This window comes from Vicia villosa, linkage group LG7 (assembly GCF_029867415.1).
Source record: "Vicia villosa cultivar HV-30 ecotype Madison, WI linkage group LG7, Vvil1.0, whole genome shotgun sequence".
Classification (NCBI taxonomy): domain Eukaryota; kingdom Viridiplantae; phylum Streptophyta; class Magnoliopsida; order Fabales; family Fabaceae; genus Vicia; species Vicia villosa.
Genome location: NC_081186.1, coordinates 100,767,659 through 100,780,363, shown reverse-complemented (window position 1 = coordinate 100,780,363; position 12,705 = coordinate 100,767,659). Strand labels below are relative to the sequence as shown.

The window sequence follows — 12,705 nt, the reverse complement described above, 5'->3', positions numbered from 1 at the left end:
TTGGTCAAAGGTATAACGATTAAATTTACAGTTAAAGTCGAGTAACTGACCTTTTAACCTTGAAGGTCACCGAAGCTTCCTGCTTGGTGCTGGCTTCTGCAGCAGAATAGCCTACCGGCTTCACAATCTCAACAATGTCAGGCCCTGGTTTCACAGGTTCTGTCGCTGTGTGACTACTAGGAGCCGCAATATCAGTAGCTCCTGTTTGTGCTGGTTCAGCTGTTCCATCGGGCTTACGAGCAATTGAAGATCCGGTGAACCTCTTCGCAATAGTTTTTCTCCGTCTGGTTCCTAACCGTCCGGAGCCAGTTTGAACCGGTTCTGCGCTACCTGCACTTTGTTTGGTAATCCCTTCTGTGAAAACCGCAGTTGGCTGCTCAGTCATGTGAGGTTTTATAGGAGGAGTCACGGCTTCTTCAAACTGTATAGCGAGGTTGTTAGCGTCATTTTCATTGGTTGCTGTAGCTTTATGTTCGCTAAGCTTAGGATCAGACTTGTTTCCCTCCTTGTTTGGAGTTATCTTAGGATCATACTTGTTTTCTTCAATCTTTGAAGTAAGCTTAGGATCAACCTTGTTTTCCTCCTTGTTTGGAATAAGCTTAGGATCAGACTCGTTTTCTTCAATGTTTGGAGTAAGCTTAGGATCGGACTTGTTTTCTTCGACATTTGGAGTAAGCTTTGAATCAGACTTGTTTTCCTTTCGAGTAACCTTAGGATCCCACTCTTTTTCTTCAATGTTTGGAGTATGCTTAGGATCAGACACTTTTTTTTCAATGTTTGGAGTAAGCTTAGGACCCGACTTGTTTGCCTTATTTTTTCGAGTAAGCCTAGGACCCAACTTTTTTTCTTCAATTTTTGGAGTAAGCTTAAAATCGGACTTATTTGCCTTATTTTTTCGAGTAAGCCTAAGACCCGACTTGTTTTCTTCAATTTTTGGAGTAAGCTTAGAATCAGACTTATTTGCCTTGTTTTTTCGAGTAAGCCTAGGACCCGACTTGTTTTCTTCAATGTTTGGAGTAAGCTTAGGATCCGATTTATTTGCCTTATTTTTTCGAGTAAGCCTAGGACCTGACTTGTTTTCTTCAGTGTTTGGAGTAGGCTTAGGATCAGATTTCTTTGTCTTATTTTTTCGAGTAATCCTAGGACCCGACTTGTTTTCTTCATTGTTTGGGGTAGGCTTAGGATCAGATTTGCTTGCCTTATTTTTTCGAGTAAGCTTAGGACCAGATTTCTTTTCTTCAATTTTTCGAGTAAGCTTGGGACCAGACTTCTTTTCTTCAATTTTTCGAGTAAGCTTAGGACCAGACTTGTTTTCCTCGATGTTTGGAGTAAGCTCAGGATCGGACTTGTTTTCTTCAATGTTTGGAGTAAGCTTAGGATCCGACTTGTTTTCTTCGATGTTTGGAGTAAGCTTAGGATCAGACTCGTTTTCCTCATTCTTTCGAGGAACATCTTCTGGAGGATCCACAGACATATCATTATTAGCCTGATTGACTTTTTCAAGACCGCTTCCTTCACCGTAATTTTCTACTTCGTCAGCAAACAGCACGGTCTGAGGAAATGCAGGAGTGTCGAGAATACTGGGTTGCTCATTGAGAGGGGCGGCGGGTTGTGAATTACTGTCAGCCGCCTTTGAATGGTTGGTGCTAGTTGTACCAGTTTTTATGCCTCTAAGGCTATAAGGAGTGGCGGAACGCTCCACCCTTTTCTTGAGTGGAGCGCTATTACTAGATTGCGTTCGCTTGCGCTTCTGATGCGGTGTCGATTGCAAGCTGTTTCAAAACAACAAAGAAACAAACATTCATAAGCAAACAAATCGTAAACATATGAAAACATTTTGATTTTGGTTATAGAAATAGCCTATACATAAGCATTTTACATGATAAGTGATAATGTTATAAGCGCGCTTAATTGAATTGTTTATCCAAACAATGCCTATCGCATTTCTAACATTCAAAGTCATTCATAATCATAACAAACACAAGACAAATGTAAAACTCGAACAAGGCAATACCGTTCCTCAAAAGCTCGAACAATCTCAGGAAGAGCAACCAAATTATCTCGAGGCTCCCAAGTATTTGCTGACTCATCCCATCCCGACCTTCAATCACAAACAAAATAAACAAAAAACATTAAATAAATCACTTTTTCCTCAAAAATTGTCACCAATAAAGCAAAAACTAACACTCACCATTTCACAAAGTACTCCAACTTTCCCTGTAAAATCGCCGAAAAAAAGCAAAAAAAAACATAATCAGACACAAAAAACATCATTATTTTCTAAAACACAAAAAAAATCAAATGATAAAACAATAAATGACCTTGCGGTATCTCTTGCGCTGAATAGCTTCAACTTCAAAGAAGCCATCATCAAGAGATAGACCTTCAAGATCAGCAGCATCTCCATTTTCTTCATCTGATTCATCTTCATCTTCTTCTTCTTTTTCTTCATCTTCATAATCTGATACCTCTTTTTCCACCTGAGAATTTTCCTTTTCAGCTAAAGAGTCATTTCCATGCTCTTCAATTTCTTCAACAGCATCAGCAGCAACATAATCAACAGCTGCAACATCCTTCGGAGCTTCCAAGGTTGTTGTTGTTGTTGTCTTCACCCCTTCTTCACCCTTCATTACAAATACCAAAAAAACAACAATTAAGATTATAAAAAAAAATAAAACAGAGTAACAACTTCAGCACATGATGATCATGATCATGTTCTTTGAGAGAGAAACAGAAACATGAAAAAGTGTGTGTGGAGTGAGAATGTGAAAGTGAGTTGTAAATGAATAAATCTAATGTAAAATCCATTGTTTGTGTTTAATTTAACGCTCTGTTTTTCTTCTTCTTTCACTGTCTTTTTCTCAACTTTTGTTTTTTTGTTTACAATTTTCTTTCCTTGTTTCGGGTTTTAAGGATTTTGTTTTCCCGAATGTTTGTGTCTGGATTTTAGCTTTTTTTTTTGTTTTCCTCTTTACAAAATATTTATACTTAAAAAAGTTAAATAAATTACGAAAGAAATTAAAGGAAAAATTGAGATATATTAAAAATATTCTATTACTATAACTTTATTTTTTTCTAGTAGTTTAAAAACACTAGAATTTTATATGTTTAGATGAATAGGAGAGATATATTTGAATGACCAAAAATTACATCCCTTAAAGATAAATACGATAGATGACACGAACAATAGTGAATTAGAATTTCACCTCTTAAAAGATAAATAAGTTTCAATGATTTGAATTTCACACCTTAAGAGTAAATAAATGAAATATCACAAATTTAAATCATCCAAATTCAGTCTTTAAAGATGAAAAAGTGTCTCTGAATTCAGTCTTTATAAATTCAAACTCGCACTCCTATAATCAAATGTCTCTGTATAATTATCGAACTAACTATACCGAACTATATTACTATAATGTATGTTTGAATTGGTGACATTTTTATAAAAATTAGTGTCAATATGATTTTGTCAAATTTACTATGTATCCAAACATGCCATAAGTATTTTAGCAGGTTAGTGTGGATTTTCCTTTTGTTAACCACTCAATACAAAAAGTTGGCTAAGAAAAAAATTTGTTGAAAAGTGCTAACTAACTAAGGAACATCACCTGAAAATTAGTGGAAGGTAGGTGAGAAAAAGAGTTAGATAAACTAGTCAACTAATGTGAGTGACCAATTCCAATCAACCAATGAACTTAAATATATATAAATGCATTAAAATACTGTCTCCATCCCAAAATACTATAGTTGCTATTTCACCCCCATTTCATAGAAAATAGCATAGCCGTCTTTGAATACGGAAAAGACGAGTTACACGATCCAAAAATTTTCACGGTTAAATCATAATTAAAAAAGATCTCATAAAATATTATGGTTAAACCTTAACAAAATAGAATTCCTATTTGTTTTTTCATTGTTAACCCATAAAAAAAAATTCATACAAGACCTCCAAAAACATAAGACGGCCCTGTCAAATAGCATAGTACAAATTTATGGTAAGCAAACACAGAATCATCAGAAATAAAAAAGTTCCAGAAATTTTGAAATTAAACCAAAACAAAGTTTTGTTATGTTCTTGACCAAAACAATAAAAACCACCTCCAACTTCAAATGTGGAGGTCCTCATCAGCAAACATCAAAGTAAATAGCCACAAATTATTACACAGTTCAAATAGTCATCAATAGTCATCAAACTTAAAAACATCACTAACAAACAAAGCTTTTCTTCCCCTTACTATGTCCAGCATCCACAACATAATTAACAACAAATCAAAGCTTCCTTCAATTAATCTCTTCGATCACGATGGTTTCGAACTGTACTGCAGATGCTGCTCATAGTAATTGATCAGCTGAAACAAAAAAAAAACAAAACATGAGCTTCGTGTAAAAGAAATAAAACATCACATAGAAACATTTTCTTTTGATGACGATGATGATCAAATAATACAGCTCGTGTCGTGAGAGAGGTGCGACTGATTCAAGGAAATTACTTGCGTTACAAGTAAATAATGTTGCAAACTTTCATAACATGTTTCATATACTAACAGCAGTAGCATTCAAAAATTGATTTTAGGAACCAAATGTTCGCATTGTTGATGATAAAATATATGCATCCAGAACTATACAAAAAACCAAATCTAAGAGAAAATATTACCTTTCGAGAAGTGTAAAACGCTATTTTTCTCTGCAAACATTTTATGAAATAAAAAATGAAGCTGTAAAAAACTTGGTCAAAGGTATAACGATTAAATTTACAGTTAAAGTCGAGTAACTGACCTTTTAACCTTGAAGGTCACCGAAGCTTCCTGCTTGGTGCTGGCTTCTGCAGCAGAATAGCCTACCGGCTTCACAATCTCAACAATGTCAGGCCCTGGTTTCACAGGTTCTGTCGCTGTGTGACTACTAGGAGCCGCAATATCAGTAGCTCCTGTTTGTGCTGGTTCAGCTCTACCATCAGGCTTACGAGCAATTGAAGATCCGGTGAACCTCTTCGCAGTAGTTTTTCTCCGTCTGGTTCCTAACCGTCCGGAGCCACCTGCACTTTGTTTGGTAATCCCTTCTGTGAAAACCGCAGTTGGCTGCTCAGTCATGTGAGGTTTTATAGGAGGAGTCACGGCTTCTTCAAACTGTATAGCGAGGTTGTTAGCGTCATTTTCATTGGTTGCTGTAGCTTTATGTTCGCTAAGCTTAGGATCAGACTTGTTTCCCTCCTTGTTTGGAGTTATATTAGGATCATACTTGTTTTCTTCAATCTTTGAAGTAAGCTTAGGATCAACCTTGTTTTCCTCCTTGTTTGGAATAAGCTTAGGATCAGACTCGTTTTCTTCAATGTTTGGAAAAAGCTTAGGATCAGAATTGTTTTCTTCGACATTTGGAGTAAGCTTTGAATCAGACTTGTTTTCCTTTCGAGTAACCTTAGGATCCCACTCTTTTTCTTCAATGTTTGGAGTATGCTTAGGATCAGACACTTTTTTTTCAATGTTTGGAGTAAGCTTAGGACCCGACTTGTTTGCCTTATTTTTTCGAGTAAGCCTAGGACCCAACTTTTTTTCTTCAATTTTTGGAGTAAGCTTAGAATCGGACTTATTTGCCTTATTTTTTCGAGTAAGCCTAAGACCCGACTTGTTTTCTTCAATTTTTGGAGTAAGCTTAGAATCAGACTTATTTGCCTTGTTTTTTCGAGTAAGCCTAGGACCCGACTTGTTTTCTTCAATGTTTGGAGTAAGCTTAGGATCCGATTTATTTGCCTTATTTTTTCGAGTAAGCCTAGGACCTGACTTGTTTTCTTCAGTGTTTGGAGTAGGCTTAGGATCAGATTTCTTTGTCTTATTTTTTCGAGTAAGCCTAGGACCCGACTTGTTTTCTTCATTGTTTGGGGTAGGCTTAGGATCAGATTTGCTTGCCTTATTTTTTCGAGTAAGCTTAGGACCAGATTTCTTTTCTTCAATTTTTCGAGTAAGCTTAGGACCAGACTTCTTTTCTTCAATTTTTCGAGTAAGCTTAGGACCAGACTTGTTTTCCTCGATGTTTGGAGTAAGCTCAGGATCAGACTTGTTTTCTTCAATGTTTGGAGTAAGCTTAGGATCCGACTTGTTTTCTTCGATGTTTGGAGTAAGCTTAGGATCAGACTCGTTTTCCTCATTCTTTCGAGGAACATCTTCTGGAGGATCCACAGACATATCATCATTAGCCTGATTGACTTTTTCAAGACCGCTTCCTTCACCGTAATTTTCTACTTCGTCAGCAAACAGCACGGTCTGAGGAAATGCAGGAGTGTCGAGAATACTGGGTTGCTCATTGAGAGGGGCGGCGGGTTGTGAATTACTGTCAGCCGCCTTTGAATGGTTGGTGCTAGTTGTACCAGTTTTTATGCCTCTAAGGCTATAAGGAGTGGCGGAACGCTCCACCCTTTTCTTGAGTGGAGCGCTATTACTAGATTGCGTTCGCTTGCGCTTCTGATGCGGTGTCGATTGCAAGCTGTTTCAAAACAACAAAGAAACAAACATTCATAAGCAAACAAATCGTAAACATATGAAAACATTTTGATTTTGGTTATAGAAATAGCCTATACATAAGCATTTTACATGATAAGTGATCATGTTATAAGCGCGCTTAATTGAATTGTTTATCCAAACAATGCCTATCGCATTTCTAACATTCAAAGTCATTCATAATCATAGCAAACACAAGACAAATGTAAAACTCGAACAAGGCAATACCGTTCCTCAAAAGCTCGAACAATCTCAGGAAGAGCAACCAAATTATCTCGAGGCTCCCAAGTATTTGCTGACTCATCCCATCCCGACCTTCAATCACAAACAAAACAAAACAAAAAACATTAAATAAATCACTTTTTCCTCAAAAATTGTCACCAATAAAGCAAAAACTAACACTCACCATTTCACAAAGTACTCCAACTTTCCCTGTAAAATCGCCGAAAAAAAGCAAAAAAACACATAATCAGACACAAAAAACATCATTATTTTCTAAAACACAAAAAAAATCAAATGATAAAACAATAAATGACCTTGCGGTATCTCTTGCGCTGAATAGCTTCAACTTCAAAGAAGCCATCATCAAGAGATAGACCTTCAAGATCAGCAGCATCTCCATTTTCTTCATCTGATTCATCTTCATCTTCTTCTTCTTTTTCTTCATCTTCATAATATGATACCTCTTTTTCCACCTGAGAATTTTCCTTTTCAGCTAAAGAGTCATTTCCATGCTCTTCAATTTCTTCAACAGCATCAGCAGCAACATAATCAACAGCTGCAACATCCTTCGGAGCTTCCAAGGTTGTTGTTGTTGTTGTCTTCACCCCTTCTTCACCCTTCATTACAAATACCAAAAAAACAACAATTAAGATTATAAAAAAAAAATAAAACAGAGTAACAACTTCAGCACATGATGATCATGATCATGTTCTTTGAGAGAGAAACAGAAACATGAAAAAGTGTGTGTGGAGTGAGAATGTGAAAGTGAGTTGTAAATGAATAAATCTAATGTAAAATCCATTGTTTGTGTTTAATTTAACGCTCTGTTTTTCTTCTTCTTTCACTGTCCTTTTCTCAACTTTTGTTTTTTTGTTTACAATTTTCTTTCCTTGTTTCGGGTTTTAAGGATTTTGTTTTCCCGAATGTTTGTGTCTGGATTTTAGGTTTTTTTTTTTGTTTTCCTCTTTACAAAATATTTATACTTAAAAAAGTTAAATAAATTACGAAAGAAATTAAAGGAAAAATTGAGATATATTAAAAATATTCTATTACTATAACTTTATTTTTTTCTAGTAGTTTAAAAACACTAGAATTTTATATGTTTAGATGAATAGGAGAGATATATTTGAATGACCAAAAATTACATCCCTTAAAGATAAATACGATAGATGACACGAACAATAGTGAATTAGAATTTCACCTCTTAAAAGATAAATAAGTTTCAATGATTTGAATTTCACACCTTAAGAGTAAATAAATGAAATATCACAAATTTAAATCATCCAAATTCAGTCTTTAAAGATGAAAAAGTGTCTCTGAATTCAGTCTTTATAAATTCAAACTCGCACTCCTATAATCAAATGTCTCTGTATAATTATCGAACTAACTATACCGAACTATATTACTATAATGTATGTTTGAATTGGTGACATTTTTATAAAAATTAGTGTCAATATGATTTTGTCAAATTTACTATGTATCCAAACATGCCATAAGTATTTTAGCAGGTTAGTGTGGATTTTCCTTTTGTTAACCACTCAATACAAAAAGTTGGCTAAGAAAAAAATTTGTTGAAAAGTGCTAACTAACTAAGGAACATCACCTGAAAATTAGTGGAAGGTAGGTGAGAAAAAGAGTTAGATAAACTAGTCAACTAATGTGAGTGACCAATTCCAATCAACCAATGAACTTAAATATATATAAATGCATTAAAATACTGTCTCCATCCCAAAATACTATAGTTGCTATTTCACCCCCATTTCATAGAAAATAGCATAGCCGTCTTTGAATACGGAAAAGACGAGTTACACGATCCAAGAATTTTCACGGTTAAATCATAATTAAAAAAGATCTCATAAAATATTATGGTTAAACCTTAACAAAATACAATTCCTATTTGTTTTTTCATTGTTAACCCATAAAAAAAAATTTCATACAAGACCTCCAAAAACATAAGACGGCCCTGTCAAATAGCATAGTACAAATTTATGGTAAGCAAACACAGAATCATCAGAAATAAAAAAGTTCCAGAAATTTTGAAATTAAACCAAAACAAAGTTTTGTTATGTTCTTGACCAAAACAATAAAAACCACCTCCAACTTCAAATGTGGAGGTCCTCATCAGCAAACATCAAAGTAAATAGCCACAAATTATTACACAGTTCAAATAGTCATCAATAGTCATCAAACTTAAAAACATCACTAACAAACAAAGCTTTTCTTCCCCTTACTATGTCCAGCATCCACAACATAATTAACAACAAATCAAAGCTTCCTTCAATTAATCTCTTCGATCACGATGGTTTCGAACTGTACTGCAGATGCTGCTCATAGTAATTGATCAGCTGAAACAAAAAAAAACAAAACATGAGCTTCGTGTAAAAGAAATAAAACATCACATAGAAACATTTTCTTTTGATGACGATGATGATCAAATAATACAGCTCGTGTCGTGAGAGAGGTGCGACTGATTCAAGGAAATTACTTGCGTTACAAGTAAATAATGTTGCAAACTTTCATAACATGTTTCATATACTAACAGCAGTAGCATTCAAAAATTGATTTTAGGAACCAAATGTTCGCATTGTTGATGATAAAATATATGCATCCAGAACTATACAAAAAACCAAATCTAAGAGAAAATATTACCTTTCGAGAAGTGTAAAACGCTATTTTTCTCTGCAAACATTTTATGAAATAAAAAATGAAGCTGTAAAAAACTTGGTCAAAGGTATAACGATTAAATTTACAGTTAAAGTCGAGTAACTGACCTTTTAACCTTGAAGGTCACCGAAGCTTCCTGCTTGGTGCTGGCTTCTGCAGCAGAATAGCCTACCGGCTTCACAATCTCAACAATGTCAGGCCCTGGTTTCACAGGTTCTGTCGCTGTGTGACTACTAGGAGCCGCAATATCAGTAGCTCCTGTTTGTGCTGGTTCAGCTGTACCATCGGGCTTACGAGCAATTGAAGATCCGGTGAACCTCTTCGCAGTAGTTTTTCTCCGTCTGGTTCCTAACCGTCCGGAGCCAGTTTGAACCGGTTCTGCGCTACCTGCACTTTGTTTGGTAATCCCTTCTGTGAAAACCGCAGTTGGCTGCTCAGTCATGTGAGGTTTTATAGGAGGAGTCACAGCTTCTTCAAACTGTATAGCGAGGTTGTTAGCGTCATTTTCATTGGTTGCTGTAGCTTTATGTTCGCTAAGCTTAGGATCAGACTTGTTTCCCTCCTTGTTTGGAGTTATCTTAGGATCATACTTGTTTTCTTCAATCTTTGAAGTAAGCTTAGGATCAACCTTGTTTTCCTCCTTGTTTGGAATAAGCTTAGGATCAGACTCGTTTTCTTCAATGTTTGGAGTAAGCTTAGGATCAGAATTGTTTTCTTCGACATTTGGAGTAAGCTTTGAATCAGACTTGTTTTCCTTTCGAGTAACCTTAGGATCCCACTCTTTTTCTTCAATGTTTGGAGTATGCTTAGGATCAGACACTTTTTTTTCAATGTTTGGAGTAAGCTTAGGACCCGACTTGTTTGCCTTATTTTTTCGAGTAAGCCTAGGACCCAACTTTTTTTCTTCAATTTTTGGAGTAAGCTTAGAATCGGACTTATTTGCCTTATTTTTTCGAGTAAGCCTAAGACCCGACTTGTTTTCTTCAATTTTTGGAGTAAGCTTAGAATCAGACTTATTTGCCTTGTTTTTTCGAGTAAGCCTAGGACCCGACTTGTTTTCTTCAATGTTTGGAGTAAGCTTAGGATCCGATTTATTTGCCTTATTTTTTCGAGTAAGCCTAGGACCTGACTTGTTTTCTTCAGTGTTTGGAGTAGGCTTAGGATCAGATTTCTTTGTCTTATTTTTTCGAGTAAGCCTAGGACCCGACTTGTTTTCTTCATTGTTTGGGGTAGGCTTAGGATCAGATTTGCTTGCCTTATTTTTTCGAGTAAGCTTAGGACCAGATTTCTTTTCTTCAATTTTTCGAGTAAGCTTAGGACCAGACTTCTTTTCTTCAATTTTTCGAGTAAGCTTAGGACCAGACTTGTTTTCCTCGATGTTTGGAGTAAGCTCAGGATCAGACTTGTTTTCTTCAATGTTTGGAGTAAGCTTAGGATCCGACTTGTTTTCTTCGATGTTTGGAGTAAGCTTAGGATCAGACTCGTTTTCCTCATTCTTTCGAGGAACATCTTCTGGAGGATCCACAGACATATCATCATTAGCCTGATTGACTTTTTCAAGACCGCTTCCTTCACCGTAATTTTCTACTTCGTCAGCAAACAGCACGGTCTGAGGAAATGCAGGAGTGTCGAGAATACTGGGTTGCTCATTGAGAGGGGCGGCGGGTTGTGAATTACTGTCAGCCGCCTTTGAATGGTTGGTGCTAGTTGTACCAGTTTTTATGCCTCTAAGGCTATAAGGAGTGGCGGAACGCTCCACCCTTTTCTTGAGTGGAGCGCTATTACTAGATTGCGTTCGCTTGCGCTTCTGATGCGGTGTCGATTGCAAGCTGTTTCAAAACAACAAAGAAACAAACATTCATAAGCAAACAAATCGTAAACATATGAAAACATTTTGATTTTGGTTATAGAAATAGCCTATACATAAGCATTTTACATGATAAGTGATCATGTTATAAGCGCGCTTAATTGAATTGTTTATCCAAACAATGCCTATCGCATTTCTAACATTCAAAGTCATTCATAATCATAGCAAACACAAGACAAATGTAAAACTCGAACAAGGCAATACCGTTCCTCAAAAGCTCGAACAATCTCAGGAAGAGCAACCAAATTATCTCGAGGCTCCCAAGTATTTGCTGACTCATCCCATCCCGACCTTCAATCACAAACAAAACAAAACAAAAAACATTAAATAAATCACTTTTTCCTCAAAAATTGTCACCAATAAAGCAAAAACTAACACTCACCATTTCACAAAGTACTCCAACTTTCCCTGTAAAATCGCCGAAAAAAAGCAAAAAAACACATAATCAGACACAAAAAACATCATTATTTTCTAAAACACAAAAAAAATCAAATGATAAAACAATAAATGACCTTGCGGTATCTCTTGCGCTGAATAGCTTCAACTTCAAAGAAGCCATCATCAAGAGATAGACCTTCAAGATCAGCAGCATCTCCATTTTCTTCATCTGATTCATCTTCATCTTCTTCTTCTTTTTCTTCATCTTCATAATATGATACCTCTTTTTCCACCTGAGAATTTTCCTTTTCAGCTAAAGAGTCATTTCCATGCTCTTCAATTTCTTCAACAGCATCAGCAGCAACATAATCAACAGCTGCAACATCCTTCGGAGCTTCCAAGGTTGTTGTTGTTGTTGTCTTCACCCCTTCTTCACCCTTCATTACAAATACCAAAAAAACAACAATTAAGATTATAAAAAAAAAATAAAACAGAGTAACAACTTCAGCACATGATGATCATGATCATGTTCTTTGAGAGAGAAACAGAAACATGAAAAAGTGTGTGTGGAGTGAGAATGTGAAAGTGAGTTGTAAATGAATAAATCTAATGTAAAATCCATTGTTTGTGTTTAATTTAACGCTCTGTTTTTCTTCTTCTTTCACTGTCCTTTTCTCAACTTTTGTTTTTTTGTTTACAATTTTCTTTCCTTGTTTCGGGTTTTAAGGATTTTGTTTTCCCGAATGTTTGTGTCTGGATTTTAGGTTTTTTTTTTTGTTTTCCTCTTTACAAAATATTTATACTTAAAAAAGTTAAATAAATTACGAAAGAAATTAAAGGAAAAATTGAGATATATTAAAAATATTCTATTACTATAACTTTATTTTTTTCTAGTAGTTTAAAAACACTAGAATTTTATATGTTTAGATGAATAGGAGAGATATATTTGAATGACCAAAAATTACATCCCTTAAAGATAAATACGATAGATGACACGAACAATAGTGAATTAGAATTTCACCTCTTAAAAGATAAATAAGTTTCAATGATTTGAATTTCACACCTTAAGAGTAAATAAATGAA

At 35.4% G+C, this 12,705-nt stretch overlaps 3 protein-coding genes and 1 long non-coding RNA gene across 5 annotated transcripts; all 4 read right to left on the bottom strand.

Annotated features, from left to right (window-relative positions):
- Positions 1-215: 215 nt before the first annotated feature.
- LOC131619838 (uncharacterized) lies at positions 216-2,835 on the bottom strand. The gene is made up of 5 exons (XM_058890887.1): positions 2,322-2,835; positions 2,192-2,217; positions 2,015-2,101; positions 261-1,772; positions 216-219 (listed from the first exon to the last, which is right to left on the bottom strand). Exons 1-5 carry the CDS (start codon positions 2,628-2,630, stop codon positions 216-218), a joined length of 1,938 nt encoding a protein of 645 aa, XP_058746870.1. The 5' UTR covers positions 2,631-2,835.
- A 1,186-nt stretch (positions 2,836-4,021) lies between these two features.
- Positions 4,022-4,941, bottom strand: LOC131618039 (uncharacterized). The gene is made up of 3 exons (XR_009288721.1): positions 4,777-4,941; positions 4,655-4,684; positions 4,022-4,349 (listed from the first exon to the last, which is right to left on the bottom strand). It is a non-coding gene; the product is annotated as an uncharacterized LOC131618039 (long non-coding RNA).
- A 12-nt stretch (positions 4,942-4,953) lies between these two features.
- LOC131619837 (uncharacterized) lies at positions 4,954-7,538 on the bottom strand. The gene is made up of 5 exons (XM_058890886.1): positions 7,028-7,538; positions 6,898-6,923; positions 6,720-6,806; positions 5,036-6,477; positions 4,954-4,958 (listed from the first exon to the last, which is right to left on the bottom strand). The coding sequence occupies exons 1-5, from the start codon at positions 7,334-7,336 to the stop codon at positions 4,954-4,956; spliced, it is 1,869 nt and encodes a 622-aa protein (XP_058746869.1). The 5' UTR covers positions 7,337-7,538.
- A 1,192-nt stretch (positions 7,539-8,730) lies between these two features.
- Positions 8,731-12,267, bottom strand: LOC131618038 (uncharacterized). 2 transcript variants are annotated; one of them, XM_058889305.1, is made up of 6 exons: positions 11,757-12,267; positions 11,627-11,652; positions 11,449-11,535; positions 9,485-11,206; positions 9,363-9,392; positions 8,731-9,058 (listed from the first exon to the last, which is right to left on the bottom strand). In XM_058889305.1, the coding sequence occupies exons 1-5, from the start codon at positions 12,063-12,065 to the stop codon at positions 9,383-9,385; spliced, it is 2,154 nt and encodes a 717-aa protein (XP_058745288.1). In that variant the 5' UTR covers positions 12,066-12,267; the 3' UTR covers positions 8,731-9,058; positions 9,363-9,382. The 2 variants fall into 2 exon arrangements, with proteins under 2 accessions (XP_058745288.1, XP_058745289.1); XM_058889306.1 differs by lacking the exon at positions 9,363-9,392.
- Between the last annotated feature and the right edge of the window lie 438 nt (positions 12,268-12,705).